The following is a 21585-nucleotide window of genomic DNA, read 5'->3' on the forward strand; positions in this document are numbered from 1 at the left end:
AAATTGGAGGTAGGGGTAGAAAAAAAATATTTCTTTCCTCTTCATCTGAGCTTTTTTCATTTAACATTTATTCAGTTCATATTTAAATATCCAAGTACACAGACAAGCAAAAACAATTTTTTTTAAAACTCAATATGAATTATACCCAGTATATCTAAGTATCAGAGGGGTAGCCATGTTAGTCTGGATCTGTAAAAAGCAACAAAGAGTCTTGTGGCACCTTACAGACTAACAGACGTATTGGAGCATAAGCTTTCGTGGGTGAATACCCAGTATATCTAAGAGAATCCTGTAAATACCTTGGACATTAAGAAAATTGACCAGTAAGGTCGTGCCAATAGCCAACTCAATAGCTTGTATTATAGTTTCAAGTATTACATGATGACTTTGAAATTCTGAAAGCCAGAGAGGAAGAAACATAAAACCCCCAAACCTCAGTGTTTTCAATGGAGTACTTTGAGTAAGCAGAGGGCAGTTTGGGGAATCATTTTCTATTTCACCGCACCAGTTTATTCTTTTCACATAAAGTATCTACTACTCAGCTAAGAAACTATGGCCTTCCTCACTTGCCAGATATTTTAACCCCATACTGTTGTTACAAACATGTTCCATTTAAAACTAAACAATAGGGGGTGGGGGGAGGAAACATTACAATAGCTGCAAGGTCTGTCTGCTCAGTTTTTAGCTGTTGTGAATGGGTGCCATTAAGACCTGACATTAACTGAGCTTACTCCATACCCATGGGGTGTAAGATTCAAGTCTCCCATCATAAGAAAATGGTCTGCATTCTTCTTCAGTATTGCCCTTCCCTAGATAAAGATAGCCTATTTCCCAATACAAAAACAAGCAAATCACTTCTTCATTAGCCAGTATGAATAGCAAGCAAGTAGCAGCTGGCCATCTGAAATTTCCTAAGCCAGTCTTTTTTTTGGCTATTTTTAATAAATTTCATTTAAAATTCAGTGTTAAGATTTTCAGTTTAAATTGTTCTTCCAACACAGAACACACAGTTGCTTCCACCTCCTTTTTATGGTCAACATCAAGGGAACATTCATTATTACATACTGAAGATTTGAAAACTAGAAAATATACTGTATCACTAATAGCTATCTTACGCTCTGAGTACCTTTCCCAGGCCTGAAAAAGAGCTTTGTGTAAGTTTCTCTCTTTCACCAACAGAAGTTGGTCTAATAAAAGATATCACTTCACCCACCTCATCTCACATCCTGGGACCAACAGTACTACTATAACACTGCAAGCATATATAGGTTATATCCCACATGCTCTGATGCGATGAAGAAATTTTCATCAGCTAAAATGAGTCTATGGAAGAAGAGCTCTGTGTAACCTCAAAAGTTTGTGTCTCACACCAAGAGAAGTCAAGTCAATAAAAAGTATTATCTCACTCACCTTGTCCCGCTATATTGTAATCTGTCTTTTCATTTCACCAAACAGCAGACCTAACAACTTATTACTAAAGTACGGCCAGAAGTTCTGGCATTGCATCCATTGCAAAGAAGCGATATGCGCGCACAGAGCACTCGCATTCCAACCTGAGTAGTTTGTCAGGTGGATTATTATGACATTAGGATTCAAAATGGTCAATAGCAGTAGTATGATCCTGGCACAACAACATGATAAGTCACATCCTCTACAATACACTTCCACAAGTAACAGCAACAGGCCAATGAAAAAGGAGGATTTTCTAACGACAAATACAACGTTATACTTTATTAAAAGCAAATAAAATGCTTCTCATTCAACTATGAGAGGGATCAGAAAATCAGGCCCTTCAGTGCCACCTGAGCAACCATTACTTCTCAAAAGGAAAAGTAGCACTCAGAGAAACCAACAATAATTCCAATAATGCTGAGCTCTCCCAAAGATTCTGGATTTAATAGCAAGATGAGACTCATGGAAGAGGTCATCAGTATAGCCACAGCCAATCTACTTCAGGATTTAAAGAGCAAACAGAACTGATTAAAGTGAATCTGTCACTTCATAAGCAGCCAACATGAAGAACACTGTGTGAATGTAATATGACCATGATTGCCCAAACTAGTCAGCAAACAAGTTGCTGCGAGCAATGAAGAAGAGCAGCTGGAACCAGTGCTAGAAGGGAGCTTCAACTATCAAGCCTCACAATCACAAGAGTATATTGTATTATGGTGACCCTTAACAGAACAATTAAGTCAAAAGTTACTAATTTCTTAACATTGTTCACTGTCTGTAAAATAGGCCCCTCAATAAATGGGGAAAAAAGAAAATGAGTCTTCATGACAGCTTTTATCCACAAGCAAGACTTCTTTCTTCCCAGAGATGGAGAGTAGATAGCTCCAACATATCCATTTGGCAAACTCATTCATATTAGAGACTGACTTTGCGGAGTTGTGGTGCAGGAACTAATAACTTACATCTCATTAGCATATTGATCAGATCCCACTTTCTTCTTTGAAGTGATCTCACCAGTCTCATATGAATTTAATAAGGAGATAGCATAGCATCTTGAGACACCCTGCATACCAAATTCCTTGTGGACGGACAGTTGTCATCGACGATAGATTTCTCCCCTCTAGATATGACTTTCACCCAAACCCAGTTTCCCTCAGCTGCCAAAGCAACAGCCAATGGTCAACCGTATCAAAAAGCAACCAAGTCTAGAAGGACCCAAATAGATAACTGACCGTTATATAAGGTAAGCAGGAAGTTACTCAAGACCCTGATGAGTGGAGTTTCAACTTACAAGGAAGTTCAGAATCTGGAACTCACCCAGGATGTCACTGGTGTTCAAATGCACCTGTGGCTGAAAAGCCACCATCCACTCAACTACCTTCTCTAAAAATAAAAGGTTTGAGAATGGATTACAAGCACCCTATTATCAAGCAATGTTGTTTTTTTGAGATGAGGCAAACTGACTTATGTACAAGGATTTCCAATACCTTCTCCCTTGCTAGAACTGGCATTGACAATGTCAATCAATAATGGCCCCACAATCTCACAACTACTTTTAAGTAACTTAGATAGACAAGGTAAGAACTTGGGACCCAGTCCTACAATCTGATCCATACTGGCAGAGCCTTTCATTGGTATGAAGTCCCACTGAATTAATGCCTACATCGATCAGACTGCAGGATCAGTACCCAAAACCAGTAGGTCTCAGGGAACCCAGGAAACCATGTACACATCTTCAGCAGACAGACCAAGATGGGCCTAATGAAATAAGACAGCACATCAGAAACCAGGACACAGCCAATCCATTTTAAATGCAACAAACAAAACCTGTAAAAGTAGTGAGCTAGAGGCAAGCCAGCTGGGATAATTAGCCTGCACAACTACCAAGCAGGTGTGTTCACTAGACCTCCCCCGATCCAAACTTCAAATTATTGACTGTTAATGAACTCTAAGCACGTCGAGTGTTTCTGAAGGCTAGCGTAGACACAGGCTGTAACAAACACATGGGAGCATCCACATTAGCCTTTACAAACACGCCAGAGGTAGCTCAAAAGTTCATTGGCTATCAATAGTTCAAGGTTAAAAAAAAGTCTAGTGAAGGCAAGCGTTTAGAGTGGGGTAGCAAATTATTTTTTGTCAAGGTCCAAATTTCTTGGTCAAGATATAATCAAGGTCCACACTCCAGAGGAAAGAAAAAAAACCCACAACACTAATTATAAGTAAATAAAAAGATTTCGGGGTCCGTTCAAAAGCGCCTGGTGGTCCAGATTTGGCCCACAATCCGCCTATTGACTATCCCTGCTACAGTTTACTTAGTTGCTCATGTTGCATATGCAAGCAGATGCATGGCATTAGTCACAGCACTTGTGTAAAAGTGCCCAAAATTGTTGTTTCCCCCGCCCCCATCTTTTCAACGAAGAGTAATACACATACACACTTGGCCAGAAATCTCTAGTTTTTTGTTCAGTAAGTATGTTTAAAATTCTTATTTGCCCTTAAGAAGTGTCATTTAAAATGTGCTTATGTCCCATATTATCTGACATTTAAGTACAAGACCAGGTCCAAAACAGAATAGGAACACAGAGAAATCTTCACAGAAATTCAGAAGATTTTGGATAGAACACACAGGTTTGACCAGATTGGAGGCAAGAATTAACCAGACTTCTCTTATCCCTGTTAATTATATTCTCATTGTTAATTATACAGAATCAGAGGGCAACTTTTTTTTCTAAAATTCAACAAAGAAAACCCTGTTTTTAAAATGTACTTTTAAAAATTGCTTACAGCTACCGTTAAAAACAAAATTATAAACAGAGGGAAAGTCTACAAAGCAGGTTTTTAGATATATCCCTGGTCACTTCCCAAAAGCCAAATATTTAGTCAGACTGTATAAAACACTGAGTTTGTTAAAACCTGTTGAATTCAAGCTCCTGACTATCATTTAGGAGAAAAGCTTCTTTTGTGAAAGATGTATAACAACCCCTTCTCTATTCAAATGAGGGACAAGATCTCTAGAGAATCCTGCAGCAAGAACGAGGGAAATCAAGACTTGCTAGTCTTTTTTTTTTTAAGATTTGGAAAAGACAGGAAAAAAATAAAGAAAAAATAGAAGAGGCCTCTCTTTATACACCATAGGAACAAGCAAAAATAAAAGTTCTTCCTTTGCAATTCGCCTATCTGCCTTCTCTATGTTATCAATATTGGCATCAGCATGAAGGAGCAGTGATGCCGCAACCTTTTAAAGAGAGGTTTTTAACTCAGTATGTAAGTGATTGGTAAGAAGTGGTAAACTGCATCTCCAAGATCCCCAATTACATTTCCAAGAAAGACTATTAAAATGCATTTCATCGTGACCTGGGCACCTCATGATGGTGGCATTGTTCTGCACAATACCTTCAAATGTCTGACTCCCCCCATAACACTTGAGGCCAGACAAGTAGTCCAAATATACATAGTCACGTACATTCAAGAATCCAGACATCAAGTATATCAAACCCTGAATGATGATGGCTGGAGAAAAGCCATTCCTCCAACATCCTCAGGTGAGATAAAGCTTTATTCTGGGAACTGATAGAAAAGGCTAGCAGGAAAGAAAATGAACAACATGAAGGCAGCCATAACAGAGAGCTACAAACACACAATATTTAATTTATACTCCTTTACTCTACTGTAACCCACCTTAACTAGTTACGTAATATTAACACAAAATGCAAATGAGGGAAATTTCCTGCCTGTTTTAGAGTCAGAAAGCAAAACCTTTTAATTATCTATTAAAATATAGAAATCACAACCACTTCCAAACAATTCCAAAACCTTGTTTTTTCCTCAGCTTTTTTCCCCCCCACCTGATTTTTATTGTCTTCATTTTACTGGTACAAGGTTAAAGTTTTAAATAATTTTATGTGGCCTCAAAAAATGCCATTAGATAAACAAACAAGATAATCCAGAGGTGCCCCAATGTGCTCCAGAAAGTGTGGATGGATTTAATAACAAAGAACAAAAATGCAAAGATTAATGTTTCTGTTGAAGCAAATGCCATATATGCCTGAAATCAGATTCTGTCTCCCCTGCTGATGGCGTTCATCTCAGGTGACAGATATAATCGCAGAGCAAACATGAAATAACCTAGCAGCTAGATATTTGGTTCCCTAGAAAAAAAAATATTGTACTGAAGTTTTATTCACCACAGTACTTACTCCCTTCCCTTTCTTTCAGTTTAAATATCAGGCCGGGCTACCATCTGACAGAGGTTAGATGGAGCATGATATTCTCCTTCAACTCTCCATAGCTTAGAGAAAAGAAAAACCACAAGGTATGGATGCCGCAAGTCCCCTCTGTAAGGGGGACTTCCCATTTTTTAGTTTAACTTCAAAGTTACTGTTCCAGGGGACACTGCCACATGAAAAACTTATTATTCAGTCAGTAACAATGTAGTAAAGTTTGAGCAATACCATGTCACCCTTCCACACAATCATTATAATTTGTGGGGTGGGAAGGGAAACAGGTGCTTATCTTCAGTTTCTGATAGACAGGCAGGGCAAGTCAAGATCATATGCGTGCAAAATATGGGTGTTGTGAAAATTAATAAGAATGATTTAATGTCATTCTGAACTGCAAAGTCCTATATTGGTGCCAAGCTTTATTGTATGTAACTCCTGGTAACTTTAAAAGCGCGGAGCCGGGGGGTGATTTGTACTCTCCAAAGACAATGAAAACCAACTCATTTCTTCCAGTCTTTGCTGCTTCCATACAGAACCACCACAACTTCATATACTGTCAGCAGGAACTGCAGATGCCCGCAACCTCTGAAAATTAGACTTCAAGTGTCTCCAGGTGCCTAAAGCCCAAGTACTTCATCTGCAGTCAACAGGGGCTTCAGGTGCCACCCCCTCTGAAGATCAGGCCCACAGAGTCTCCAGGGGCCTAAAGGCCATATGTTGCTTCACTGCAGAGGGGAGCCAACATCTCGAGAAACGAGTCACTCTCTCTGATTGCCTTGTGTCTCTGCACATGGAATCTCTGGATTTGCTAACTATAATATGAAACATTTCATATTTTTACTACACATTCCTGAAACATTTAAGTGACCTTGTGCAGGATTTATTGTTTAAATAAGGCAGTCAATTACATCAGTGTGGTGTGATGGATTGAACATAGGCCAGGAGCCAGGAACCCTTGAATCATAATACTGTCTCTGTCCAGTGACTTCCTGTGTGTCACTTAAACAATTAACCTGCCTTTTAGTTTCCCTCTTGCAAACGGCAGGTGCTTGTGTCTTACTTCACATGGGGACATTCTGAGGATGTTAAAAAGCTATTGCAGTATCTTATGTTGTCAACTCTCTTTACCTTACCAGTAACATTGGATTTCAGGGAAGTTCTTTCAGTTCTAATAATCTATTTTCTTGTTACTATATTTTGTTTACATTTGGCATTTCCTCTCATCTGGGACAAGAGCAATCAATGCAGAGTTTCATTTGTTGATTGATGGTTTCACATACAAGTTCTTAGTGTTGGCTGTGATGGCTGGGTTTCCAACACTGCAGGGGAATGTTTACTTGTTGTTTTTAATGGGGGGGGGGACTATTTGTATTGAATTGTTTTTAAAAGTGGAAATATCACTGTAGTTGGTAGGTTTGCTAAAAGGTTTGTTTAGACCCCATTTAAAGGTGACAGTGTGTATCAGTGTTTTGAAATCCTAGAAGGCCAAAGAAGTGCTGCTGGTATTGTCACCATTAATGACGAGGGGTCCACAGCTCACAGGGTTATTACTCAGTCGCAGTAAGTGACTCTTGGGCTCCAGCTGCCCCCTGGCTGCCCCGCAGCCTCCCACTGTGCCAGGGCCATGGTGTCCTCCCCGCCCCCCCACGTAGAAACACTGGCCCTGTCCTCAGTTCCCGTATTTTGGAGTTGCAGCCAATCAGAAGGCAGCTTCCATTCCCAAACACGGAACTACAGCTTGTTAAGCGTTATGCCATTCGCCAGACTCCCCCCAGCTCTTTCTCGTGCCCTCAGATAACCCTCCACAACAGGCACCTCGCTCGCAGCCTCCCGCACACACGCGCCGGGGGCAGTAAGTCCCCCCACACCCCCAGTGACCGGCGAGGCGGCCACCCCCCGCCCCACCCCGGGGCTCAGCGCTCACCCCACGGTGGGGAGCGGCAGCCGGACGGGGGAACTTACGGGGAAGTTGGAGCGAAACTTCACTCACCAGATCCTCGAAGCTCCTCCGGTGCTCCTTGCCCTGCCAGTCCAGGCGGCGGGGGATCAGCTGCGGCAGGGGAGGGGGCAGTCAGCGCAGGCACGGCATCTCCCGCACCCTCCCCCCGCAACCCCCTTCCCAGCCAGCCCTGCCCCGCGCCCCGGCTGCTCCACGGCCCGGCCCCAGGCGGGGGGCGCGCGGGGGCCGGGAGGGGGCTGATCCTCACCCCGCTCCCAGGCCCTGCCCACCCCCGCACGGGTAGCACCTGGAGAGGCGCCCGCCGCAGGCCACCCCCCGACCGCTCCCCGCTGCTGCCCGAAGGGTCCCCAAGAGCCGCAGGGGGCCCCGCTGCGGGACCGGGCGACTCCCACCTGCCCGCCCGCCCCAGCCCGTAGCCCCTACCTGGTGCGCCTCCAGCTCCTCCACCAGCACCTGGGGAGAGACACAAAGGACGTGAGTCCGGCACCCACCGAGCGAGCGGCGGCTCCGCCGCCCCATCCGCCCAGCCCCGTCCCCCCGCTGGCCCCGGCGGCGGGGCCGGGCCGGCCGGAGCCCCGCGCTGGCCGCTCACCTGGGCGGATTTCCTGCAGGGTCCGGACTGCAGGAACCGGGCGATCAGGTAGTAGAGCTCTGCGGAGAAGAAGGGGACGCGGTTACAAGGGGGACACCCGTCAGGGAGCGCCGCCCGCCTCCCCCCGCAGCGATACCCACCGGCTTCCAGCTGGGTCGGGGCGGCCGCTGTCGCCATCCTCCTCCAGAGGCCCGAGGGGGGGACAGGGGCGGATCGTACCCGGGGGGAGCCGCTCCTACTGCGGCCGATCCCCCATGTTGCTGCTCCGGTGCGTGTCCGCCGCGCTCGTCGCTGTCTCGCTCGCTCTCGGGTTCATTGCATCTCGTTTCGCCCCATAGATATCCCGGCCCGAGGCAGCCGCCGAGCAGGGTGTAGCGCTACCGCCCGCCGCTAGGGGGCGGCCGTCCAGGCAAGGGGAAAGCCCAAGCGGAAGGAAGGACGGACGGACTCGGGGGACGTGCTGAGACAGCGGGACGACGCTCTGATACGAGTCTTCCGGAAACTCGGTGATGCCGCGGCCCTGTGCGGCTTCCGGGTCTGCGTCCTGCGCGCTGTGACTTGGTCCCTCCCCCCGCGGGGGGCGATGCTGAGGCCCGCCATTGTAACCCCTGGCACACAGCGCCCCCTGCCCGCCGGCTGCCCTGCGGCCGGCTGATGTACTGCCCGGACGGCCGTCCTCGCGCTGGGCCTCCTCGACCGCGCCCAGCCAGGAGATCGGGCTGAGCCGCCCCAGCGCAGCCTGACCGAGCTGCCAGTGAAACCCGGTTCGGATCCTGGGGCCGGCTGCACCCAGGGGAGGCGGATGCCTTCAGACATGGCAGGCCTTTAAGGTCAGAGGCGGTGCCTGCCCAGCGGGGGCTCTAAGCAGGACCACTCCCCCCCTCCTAAACATAGGCTTTTAGGCGAGAAGGAACCATGCTGTTCACCTATCTGCAGCACGCCCATAACCTCTGGCTGACGATCCACCATTTATTCTAGTGCAATCCAGCCAGTGACCTAATTGTATTCTTTCCCGGGCCAGACAATCCATCAACTCAGCACTTATGTACACGCGTTAAAAAGCCTACATTAACTAAGATGAATGGTATTTTGAGGAGTAGTACTAAATGGGGGAGTGGGGGCTGAGCTGCCTGGGTCCTAAGCAATTGTTTAGTCTGCTTATGCCTAATGTCATGACAGCTTAAATTAAAGGAGCCTTATCTCTAAGCATTTTACAAAGTATGTATAATATTTTAAGCACCTCTGGTATAAGAGGCAGGTATTTCAAGTGCTGGGGTACAGATGAAGTGTGATTACAGAAGTACATTACAATCCTGCTGCCAACACAAGGAAGTAGTTAAGAAAGAGTGAGGCCAAGAACAGACCTTACTCAGCCCTTAACATACAAGACTGAAATTCATGAGATTCAATTATTGTCCTACTTTACTATTATGTGAGTTAGAGGCGGAAAAAAGTATTAGGTCATCTAGTCTAGGCAACCCGAAAGGAGGTAAAGTTTAGCTGCAATGGTAACAGCAGTCCAAAGTAATAGGGATTACTTTTACGGGTGTGATGCCTGTTTTTGTATGTAGTGTTGTAGGTGTGTCGGTCCCAAGGTATTAGAGAGACAAGGTGGGTGAGGTAATATCATTTATTGGACCAACTTCTGTTGGCAAGAGATACAAATTTTTGAGCTTACACGCTTGTCTCACCCACCTTGTCATGCTTATTTTTGTTGTTTGACTGGTTACCAAATAGTTGCTACTGATAAGCAGGGCTTTGAAGACCATGTCTGATCATTTGATAGCATGAATACAGCAGCCATTTGGAAATAAGTATTAATTTTAAAAAATAATGTGCATTGTTCATGATTCAAAGTTTTCTTAAACTAAGATACACAACAATATGCATGTTAGTGATTTCTAATGACATATAAAGAACTTAAATAGACCTATAAATAATACCAGTATATGTTTGTAGTGATTTACTCTCTGCTATAACTATTAAATAAAGGTATTCAAATAGCTCAGTGGTTTGAGCATTAGCCTACTAAACCCAGGGTTGTGAGCTCAATCCTTGAGGGGGCCATTTAGGGATCTGGGGCAAAAATCTGTCTGGGGAGTGGTCCTGCTTTGAGCAGGGGGTTGGACTAGATGACCTCCTGAGGTCCCTTCTAACCCCAGATTCTCCATAAAATGTTCAGATTTGGGAGCCTATAGATAGGTACCTAAATAAATGATCTGATCGTCAGCAGTGCTGTGCACTCATTCCTCCCGTTGGAGTAAGTAGGACCTGGACACTGCAAGTGTTCAGCTGTTTTGATGTTCAGACCAGCCTCAGTCCTGGAGTTGAATCAATGTGGGCCAACCCCTGAAGTCAATGAGATTCCATGTAGGCACCAGGGTCTGCCTACCCCTCATCCAGTTCCAGGATCAGGGCCACAGGTAGGCTACCTTTAGTCACTCAAGTAAAAATAATTTGCCCTCAGTGTTGAAGAAAACAGACATTATTGTTAAACTGCATTTTTTTTTTTAAAGGCTTGCAACCGTCAGAGGAAGAAGGGTGCAGTAGCAACCAACTTAAAGATCCTCAAGGACAGCAGATAATTTCTCATAGGAAACATGGCTTGGCAAAGCTTCAGAAAATGACTTTGCCATATCAAAAGATGTCAAAACCTGATAGCTTTATGTTTTTATGGGGTTGCCAAAATGTATCGTTCTGTGAGATTAAATGACAGCTATTCACTACAGATCCTGTGTATTTTTGTGGGAACATCTCCTTAGTCCTACCTTCTCTTTACTTGTTTCTTGATGAGTAAGTCAATAACCCTTTACTTCTTTATTAATAATTCTTTATTTTGAAGTTGTATTTTGACATATTTGGCATTCTGTAGCAGGATTTGTTTAACAATGCTTTGAATGGCTGCTTTGGCATTAGAGAAGTTGCCATCCAAGCTGAAAAAATATAACAGCGCATGGATCTAGTACACAAGTAGCTGAATCCCAGTGTTCTGTTTCAGCGTGGCTGAAACATGAGAAACAATTTAATTGTTTCTGCTTTCATTAGATTTATGCATAGTTTAAAAACTTTTGTGAAGTACAGTTTCAAAGCCCTCAGTGCTGTTATTACAGAGATGCAGTCTGGCCTACATTATTTTTTTCCTGTTAGGTTTTCAGATAACTTCAGTATTATCTGCCCTAGTTTCAGCAATAGTCCATTGGGAAGGAATTAGACTTATGGCATTTGGTTGCTCTGTACAGTTCACACGCCAAGCTGGTTTGTTTTCTATGAGACATTTTAACATAGTAATTCCATATTGTTACAGCATCTTGAATTAACTGGTTGATGGGTAGGCATAGTCTTTTTTTGTATACGTGGTAGTATAGAAAATGCTAATTTTTTTTTTTTTCTTGGGGCTGCAGAAATGCTGGAGCTGGCCCTGTCTAGGAGGTCCTGGCTCAAAGCTCCCTAGTCCACTAGCCCCCACTCCTCCCAAAGCTGGGAATAGAGTGTCCTGACGACCTGACTCCCTTGCTCCTTAGCCAGTGGTGTCTCTCTACAAACACCAACCCAGGATAGTGAGGGAGAGACACATGCACCAATTAAGGAGACCCTACAAAAACTAACCCCAACCCAACAATTTTCCCCGAGTGTTTGCCCTTTGGGGGAGTCCCCAACAGCAGGGAGATGAAGTTAGAGTTTGGGATGGTCTAAAATAGATGTTGGGTTCCCCAAGAGTGGGGGAAGCCAGTACGCAGTGGGGGAGGGAGGTACAGGTGTTACCTCTTGGGGAAGAGAACCTGAGAGCAGCCCTAGTAGGTGCACCCTTCTAATGCTGGGGGTTTAAAATAGCCAAGAAGCTTCCAGCCCAGTAGTTCTTGATAGCAGATATGAAATAGTGGCTGGATAAAGCATCATTACTGACAGAGATGCAAGCTGTGCACAAACAGGCCAAACTGTAAATATCAGCTTTTGGTGTTTGTTTCCAACATTATCTCCTCTCTGTAACTTTTTTTTCCCAATATTTCCCCAAAAACTCTTGAAAGTCACCATACCTGCACTTGTGAGAGAGAGAGAGAAACTGCAGTTCTGTTAGATTAGTTATCAACGTAGGAGACAGGAAAACTAATGAAGAACCATGTTGTGTTATTCTGGAGCTATGTGTCAGTGATGAAGAACATAGGTAATATTTCTCTCACCCCCAGCATTAATAGTTATAGGCATATTCTTTCACAGATGTCAGAAATTTGATTGAACAAAAACTCAGATGAGATTTTATAATATGGTTTGAGAATACTCTGCAGTATAACAAATCCCTTGTCTTCCAAAGTTGAATATAGATCCATATCATGTGCAAATATCTCACCAAGAGCATTGTGTAGCACCATGTCCTTTCATGGCCCAGGCCTTCTTCTGAGTGTTAACAGTCACCCAGCATATTTCATTTTGAAAATGACAGGTTTCCTTGGCAACCATTTGATTGATGTCCCAGTCTTAATATATCTCTGCATGCCTGACCTGCACTTACTTCACCATGGCAATTGTAACATACCCTGAAACTGCACCACCGCAACAGAGAGTGGCTTTGCCATTCTATATTTAACTTTGGCAGAATTATTTTCATAGGGTCTATTCTAAAGCCCACTGAATCTTTCCATTAACTTCAGTGGGCTTTAGACTGAAAGCCTAATACAGGTTGAAAAAATGCCCACGCTAGGCACACCTTTCTATTGCTCATATGCTTCCCACACATTCAAAATGGAGGTCTCTTGCCAAATGCTGCATGATTTCACAGGATTCCTAGTCACTGTACTCACAAACCTGCCACATGACAGCTCTATATAGTATTCCCTAATGTTCCGATTTAATAATACATCAGCAAGAAAGCATCACCTTAATAATCACATGACTGTTTGTTAATTCATGTTCACAGCGTACAGATATTTGCAACATGGCACTATGTGTTCAAATCAAATACAAATCGATCTTTAGTCACATCCCTACCGGCAGCTGCATAGCTCCTCCCTGGCCAGCCTCCAATCCAAGAGATTATTGTTGCGGTTACTAGTGCTGAGCAACCTTCTTTCATGTGGCAGGTTCTAAGCTACTACATCTTCACATTACTCCCATTCTGCCAGCCACCTTTTAGTACCCCTCAGGGTTATTATGAGGCCCTTGACTGTGAACAGTGCTGCTTTGCACATGCCCATGGATCTCATACTAAGTGGTCTTTGCTTTCTGGTGAGTGATGCCTGCTTGCAAGTTTGTCCCTAGTTCCACTGGAGCACTGTTTCCTCACCACCACCCCTATCTCCCCAGGCATACTAAAACCATGATTCCACTAACGGTTCCTACCTGCAGCTCCATGACCCACTTCTTTCTGGCTCCTCCTCATCCAAGAAACAGCACTTTTTGGAGTACCAGAGAGTCTCTTAGCCACAGCCAGGTGCTATGCCAGTGTCCACTTATGCAAATTGCTCCACATCAGAATTTTATTATACAAATGGACTAAGGGGGGAAGCAGTATGGAAGGATAAAGAAGAACATGAACATTAATTAGCATGATAATTTTTGCTACTAAGCAAGAGAGAGCCAAATTGTCAAAGGGGAAGGGGAGATTGAAAGAAGTTAGCTGACGTTTACCTTTCCCGGTTTTCATTACATTCTCCTTTATTTTATTTTTCTTTACAGCTTTTCAGTTGTAAAGTAGGTGTTTGGGGTACCACATATGAAAGGAGGAGAGATGGAATGTTGGAATCAGCTGATTCTTTAGCAACTGGAAAGAGATGGGGAAAATTGAAGCAGTGCAGAGATATCTGCAGGATCATTTTGATAAGGGGAGAAAAAGGTCATAGAAAGCCAGGTAGCACCATGTGACAAAGTCTAACAACTACACCTTCCCTCCCTCTTGCCCCTTCCCCCCAGTTTTTTGTGATAATGGGGAGCCTCAACAGTTGTTTGATCCCAGGATTAAATAATATGGAAATCAAATGGAAGGAGTATGGGGAAAACTTTATTTGCCAGGTTTGTTAATGTTTTTAAATAGCAAGGAGAGGAAGACAGCCCTGGATTTATACATCTTTCTGTGGCTTAGCTGTAAAGGCTGACTCAAAGAGGTCTACCCAGCATCCTTGCCGCTCCTTTATGATTACAGATTGCCAGTGTGCTGTATTTAAAGGATATCTCCCATTCATACACAATTGCTTCTCTCTGGTCATCTCCTTTTAAATACAAGTTCACATCTCCACAAACCCTACAACAGATTAAAGCCAACTTCCTTATACCAATGTAAAATAGTTGAGTCACTGCTAACATACCTAGTTAATCTCTGTACTCGAGGGTCTCGGTCATTATCCCTCTAAGATGATAATAAGAGAGATTGGATCCTTTACCAGACACACTTCATGGTTTATAGCAGGGGTAGGCAACCTATGGCACACGTGCCAAAGGCGGCACGCAAGCTGATTTTCAGTGGCACTCACACTGCCTGGGTTCTGGCCACTGGTCCGGGGGCCTCTGCATTTTAACTGAATTTTAAATGAAGCTTAAACATTTTAAAAACTTATTTACTTTACATACAACAATAGTTTAGTTATATATTATAGACTTATAGAAAGAGACCTTCTAAAAACATTCAAAGTATTACTGGCACGCGAAACCTTACTTAGAGTGAATAAATGAAGACTCGGCACACCACTTCTGAAAGGTTGCCGACCCCTGGTTTATAGTAATCTCCCAGGTAAACACAATGTAGGAATGGTAGGTAATGAACCTTTACACATGAACTGAAAGTATATTACTATGAAAGAGGAGAGCTGGTTGATATTGATGTAGGTCTCAAGTTGATTTATGATGTTTCCATGTGTTATATGTTTGTGCATTGTCTCATCTAGCTACATGTTAATGAGTTCCCTTTGCTTTTGCTCACTTTGATCTCCCTCTATCACGGATGTAATTAAACATCCTTCCCCAACATACCTTGTCTCCATATATTAGTGGTATGTCAAATAAAAAATATTTGAGGTGAAAAAAAGGAAAACTCCCTCATAATTCTCTCATTACACCATTTACTGTGTAAACTCAACAGGCCCATCTTCAAAATACAAGTGCCTTGTCATCATACTTAATACAGCTTGACCAGTCAAAGCCTTTGTCTAAGGCAGTGGCTCTCAAACTTTTTTACTGGTGACCCCTTCCACCCAGCAAGCCTCTGAGTGCGACCCCCCTTATAAATTAAAAACACTTTTTATATATTTAACACCATTATAAACGCTGGGGGCAAAGCGGGGTTTGGGGTGGAGGCTAACAACTCGCGACCCCCCATGTAATAACCTGAGGGGTCCCGACCCCCAGTTTGAGAACCCCTGGTCTAAGGCTTTCTCTACACTACCGCTTTTGTTAGTAAAACTTTTATTGGTCACGGTTGTGAAAAAAACACCCTCCTGACCCAACATAAGTGTCACTAGCAAAAGTGCTGGTGGGGACAGTGCTATGTCTCCTGCTGACATAGCTAACGCCACTTGTTGTGAGTGGTTTAATTTTGCCAGCAGGAGAGAGCGGCTCCACGGGAGACCTCACAGCAGTGCAGCTGTAGCGGTACAGCTGTGCTGCTGGAAGTTCTGTAGTGTAGACATAGCCTAAGAAACCCTAGCCAGCAACACACAAACACTTCCTTTCCCCACCCATACTCCCATTTGATAATATCAGGAACTTCTCTCACATTCACATTTATTAGCAAGAGGAACAAACATCAGTTTTTAGAGGCAGGCCATTCTGCTCCAGCCACCAGCCTTGTTCTGCTGCACCAGGGTTGTTTGTGTTCTTGTCTATCAGGGTTCCTCTCACGCGCCGTCTATTAGTAGCCTTTTATGTAGCCTGTTGAATACTAACACCAGCTCTACACTACAGACTTGTGCCAGCATAGCTATTTGGGTCAGAGGTGTAATGAGATATGATTTGTGACCAACATAGCTGTGTTGGCAAAAGTGCCTAGTGTAGATACAGTTATATCAGCAAGGGCACTTTTTTCAGTACCACTTATTTTGTTCAGGGGGGTCATGCCACAAAAGTGCAGTTTAGCCAGTCCACACTAGGAGTGTGTTGCCAGTATAGTAAATCAATATAGCTATATTGGTAAAGCGCTCCTAGTGTAGATCTGGCCTCTTAAAACCAGAAACCTAAAGCTATAACAAGATCCAATGGCTGTGAGTTGAAGCTAAACAAATCCAGACTGGAAATAAGGTGTACATTTTTAACTGTGAGAGTAATTAACCATTGGGATAATTTACCAAGGGTTATGATGGATTCTCTGTCACCGACAATATTTAAATCAAGATTGAATTTTTTAAAAGATATGCGGTAGTGCAAAAGGAAATATGTTGGGGAAGTTCTCTGACCTGTATTATACAGTAGGTCAGACTAGATGATCAGAATGGTCCCTTCTGGCCTCAGAATCTATGAATGTAATGAAATACAGACCATTTAAAAGTCACATTTCAAAGGGGTCCAGCTTTCCGAGGTCCTTGAGAAAAACACTTGAAAAGCAGAAGAGAAAGGGAGTGACCCACCTATGCCAAAACATGGCCAAGGTGAAGCAATCTGCCATAGTAAAAAGATAAAGTGTGTGAGGAGACCACTGGAAGGGAAGGGAATGTGAACTGAAATAAGAAAATGAGAGACAGCAAAAATGGCAACCAACAGGAAGAGAGAGAAAGAGAGTACCCATCTCTGTGTTCCATCAGGATCCCATATATTGTGGCCTATCTGAGCAGTGGTCAGGAAAATACCACAGCAGGTACACCCTGCAACCAATAGCAATCATTCTTTTACAGCATCCTAGAACCTTCTACTCTTTTTGCAGCATTCTGCTAAGATAGAGGTGTAGTAGCATTCTTTTATAAAAGGAAAGTTTAGCCCTTCTGGTTGTAATACACTTGGCAGTAAGAATCATTGCAGTCAAAGACAGATGGGTCAGTGCTCCTCTTGGGAAAGTTGTGCTTATAACTGATCATCGGTGATGGTGTGGAAAGCAGTACTTGATAAGTAATACATGCTTTAGTCTGCAGTCTTTTGTATTCACACACAATTTACACATGGAAGTTGTATGTGGAAACTTACAGTCCTGTTATATATAAGCAATGTTCTACTTGTAGCTGCTGGGGATGGTGGAAAAAAGGAAGGACGCTAGAGCCAGAAGAGAGATTGGAAGTCTGGCTGGCTGAAGGATAGGGTTGATGCTGGACAGCAGGTGGTAGTGTGAATGGCAGAGGATCGTGTGGTCTGAAATGGCATGCTGATGGGGGAGAAGAGGGAATGGCTCTGTAGCTGGAATAGAGGCAGTGATGTGTATGTGTTGCTGTGTGGGACAGCTTCTGCTCATATCTGATCCTGAACTATAAGTATCTCCATCTAAACCAGTGGTGGGCAACCTGCGACCCATGAGGGTAATCTGCTGGTAGGCCGTGAGAGTGTTTGTTTACATTGACAATCCACAGGCATAGCTGCCCGCAGCTCCCAGTGGCCGTGGTTCGCCATTCCTGGCCAATGGGAGCTGCAGGAAGCGGTGGCCAGCCCGCACCGCTTCCCGCAACTCCCATTGGCCGGGAACGGTGAACCGCAGCCACTGGGAGCTGCGGGCAGCCGTACCTGCAGATGGTCAATGTAAACAAACCGTCTCGCGGCCCACCAGCGGATTACCCTTATGGATCGCAGGTTGCCCACCACTGATCTAAACCCTCGTGGAATTTATGTTCCACTTAATGCTGTTAATTCTGCACCATCCCCATTGTAGTTTGCAGCTGATGGGTGGGTTTAGCTGGTGGTACTTCCCCTTTCTCCTGAAACCAAGCCCGCTTCCCCATACCAGCTCACAGAACGGCATATGCTGTGTGGAGCCCAAGTACTTGCCTCTGTCCTCCTCCCCACCCAGCAGCCTGTCAGCAGAAGCATTTGTGCATGGAGAAAGCACTTTCCACATGGTCATGTGATACAGAGGAAACAGTTACATGAAATTTTTCATAAAGCTAACAGTGATTTGGGAGCCTAATTACCACTGATTTTCAATAGGATTTTGGCTCCTAAGTCACTTAAGTGCTTTTGAAAGTTTTACTTTTAATGAAGAATGAAGATTAAATTCCATAAAGAAGGAACAAAACGATGGAAAGCTCAATCGGTAGAAAGAGTCTAAGGTAGAAATCATTAGAGACAGCACGCAGTACATTACACTCTATGCATGGCTTGGCTATACACATCCAGAGTAGCTTCACAGACTTCAGCAGAGTTAGACTGGATTTACAAAGGACTAAATGAGGGCAGCAGAATTTGTCCATTTGTTTTCAATTAAATAACCTCATGTGGGGTTGGAAGGTGCGGAAGGTCCTAGAACACTGAAGCATAGTTCCTCAGGAGGGTTCATGTCTCTCATACAGTCCAGTCCAACACTATCAATTAAATTTTCCAACATTATCAATTAAATGTATTTATGGAGCACTTTACTCATAACGGACCACATTCTGTCCTCAATTATACCTGTTCAACCCTATTTGTAACATAGAGGCCTATAGCTCTGATCCCAGCAGGATGGTCTGTCTAAAATATGGTAGAATTCCACTGTAGTATCTAGGACCAACTTTTCAAGTCTAATTGACACCACTGTATATTTCAAATGATTGTCTTTGCTCAAAACATGCCGGCCAGATCAGGACTGAAGTTCACTGATAGTTTTATGAGGGGGAGTTGGCACAGCATTAAAGCCGAGCCATTTTTCAGTGTCCAAAACAAATTTGTTTGGGTTGAACAAAAAGTTTCAAACATCATTTCAAAAAGACATTTTTGAAACAAAATGTAGATTAAAAAAATGTTGACATTTCTAAAAAAAAAGTCATCTTTTTTTTTTTCAACCAAAACTATTCACCGAATTCAACCTGAATTCATAAATAGTTTCGGTTCCTTGAAAAAATGCATTTTTGGCAAATTTACTATTAGCCAAAATAAATTTGCCCAGCTATGCATGGCACCAACATTCACTGTACTTGTGTCTAGTCAGTAACATCACTTCCTTGCCTTAATATGCTCTAAAAATAACATTCTTCCAGAAAATAGTGTTTTTGAAAGATAGAAGAATGTTTTGTCATGTGACTGAAGGTCTAGGGCTATGTCCTGTCCAGGTCAGCTCTGAGAGGAGAAATGAATCAAAACAAATCCTGTTGTCTAGAGTAGAATTGAATAGGCATGCTGGGGAGAAGATTTGCCTCCATCCTTAAATATATACAAATGGGCATATGTCTGAATCTGGATTTGCCTTGACTCTTAGATATTTACAAATAGGTATATGTGTCAATATGAAGTTTAAAGGCTACAGAATTTATACAAAATAAGCAGTTTTTAATGCTTTTATACATTCACCATCCTCCTTTGTACATGTCTACCTTGCATATCACATACCTAGCAAATATAATCAAATGAGCAGGGGAAATTCCTACACAAGCATACTTACTTTTTAAAAGTGAAAAACTGGTTTTATTTAATTGATGTGAATATCCAATTTACATATGGTTTAAGTCGTAGCAAATTAAAAGCTCTTATGTTTACAGGTTATTTTTCTGAACATATGATGAACTTAAGTGGAACTTAAGAATTTGTCCTTTGTACTATACAATGGTGGTGACCAACGCCTGGATATAAAAAAGTACAGGGCTTCCTTAAAGTGTACGTCAAACATCACAACCTCATATGAATTTTTAGCAGCGTATTTAATGTATTGCAATCGATAAATACTCAAAATGTTGTGTCTGAATTTCAGGGGAAAACAAATATAGATACATTATGTAGACCAATATGATGCCACATACTAAAAAAAATTCTCAAAGCTTACACTGTTTTATAACATGCTGTCTTGGTGGCTATTAAGTAAATAGTTGTGATATTCTAGAGAACCTTAGTTTGCATTTTTGCTATTTGTTTCAATTTGATACCATTTCATTTTACTCCTGTGCCATACAAATGTTCCTCTAGATGGTGCTCCATAATCAAGAATTGCATTTAATACTATCCCATTCTAAAGACTCCCGAGAAATAGTCTTAGTCAAGAAGACAGTCTCCTTTGTCTCTAAATTCTGTATTATAATAATTCCATCTGTACTGCAATTTACTGACTTCTGATTCAGTAAAATAGAAATACATTATTTATTGCTCTTGCAAATCTTAAAACCTATGCACTATAACACAAAATGCCATCTGTGTGGAATAATATCATCTGATCCGCTGTGGACTGATCCATATCTCATATCTGTTATGGCAGCCATTAAGTGGTGTGAGCTGTTCAGTGTCCTGTTGAGCTGCTAGATGGTATGTATGTCATTGATTTAATTGTGATGATTTTATTTACAAAGGTCACACATAATATAATTCTCTCTCTAAATATGTAATACACACCCATGTAGGTGCAAGTGTTTACATTGGATGTAGTGTATAAGAAAACAAGTAATTCTAACAACAATGGTAATGTGTGTCCATATATGTACACACAGATATAGAAATATATATTAGACACCAAGATAAATAATTTTACCATTTAATTAATATATGTATCACAACATTGTTGAGACAAAATGTATACAGGAAAACTCACAAGTTATTCAGTTCTTTTCAAACTAGGAAAAAGCAGAATAGGTCCTAACTGACTGTCTAATTTTCATTATTTTTGGTATTAGAATTCTCCTTTTACACATCTATGTTTAAGGGCCTGATCCATCGTCAGGAGTCTTTCCATTGACTTCAGTGAGTTTTGGATTGGGCCCTGAATGTTCATGCATCCTCTAGTTCATGGGTTCTCAACCTTTTTCTTGCTGAGGCCCCCCTCAACATGCTATAAAAACGCCAGGGCCCAGTGGGGGCGGGAGGGGGAACTCAGGGCTCCAGGCCGGGGGGGAGACCCTTGGGCATAGGCATAGTTTTACTTCTATTTGGGGGTGGGGGGCAAGCGCTGGCAGGGCTTGACCCAGCTCCGGACAGCAGGGTCCAGGGAGGGAGCACCACCTCCACCCCCTGACTCACTCAGGAGCCCACCGAGCCTGTCTGGGCTGTGGGGGGGGGGGGGGGCCGCCCAAAAAAAAAAACCGGGGGGGGGGGCCGAGGGGAAAGAGGGGGGGGAGGCGAGGGGGTGGGTGGGGGCGGGGGGTAGCTCAGGGTGCAGGGAGAGGGGTAGCTAGGGGCTGTGTGCAGGCAGGGTGTAGCTCAGGGTGCAGGAAGAAAGGTAACTAGGGGCTGTGTGCGGGCAGGGGGGTAGCTCAGGGTGCAGGGAGAGGGGTAGCTAGGGGCTGTGTGCAGGCAGGGGCATAGCTCAGGGTGCAGGGAGAGGGGTAGCTAGGGGCTGTGTGCAGGCA

General features: G+C 43.4%; 1 protein-coding gene across 1 annotated transcript in view; it reads right to left on the bottom strand.

Annotated features, from left to right (window-relative positions):
* The window catches only part of BRWD3 (bromodomain and WD repeat domain containing 3), an 87640-nt gene extending 79073 nt beyond the window's left edge, over positions 1–8567 (bottom strand). Inside the window, exons 1-4 of the mRNA XM_026652936.1 lie at positions 8365–8567; positions 8225–8283; positions 8056–8085; positions 7663–7722 (exon numbers count right to left, since the gene is read on the bottom strand). Coding sequence (XP_026508721.1) covers positions 7663–7722; positions 8056–8085; positions 8225–8283; positions 8365–8401 — 186 coding nt within the window. The 5' untranslated portion in view covers positions 8402–8567. The remainder of the gene's footprint in view (positions 1–7662; positions 7723–8055; positions 8086–8224; positions 8284–8364) is intronic.
* Between the last annotated feature and the right edge of the window lie 13018 nt (positions 8568–21585).

The sequence above is a fragment of the Terrapene carolina genome, unplaced genomic scaffold (genome assembly GCF_002925995.2).
Source record: "Terrapene carolina triunguis isolate 2854851 unplaced genomic scaffold, T_m_triunguis-2.0 Scaffold131, whole genome shotgun sequence".
Classification (NCBI taxonomy): domain Eukaryota; kingdom Metazoa; phylum Chordata; order Testudines; family Emydidae; genus Terrapene; species Terrapene triunguis.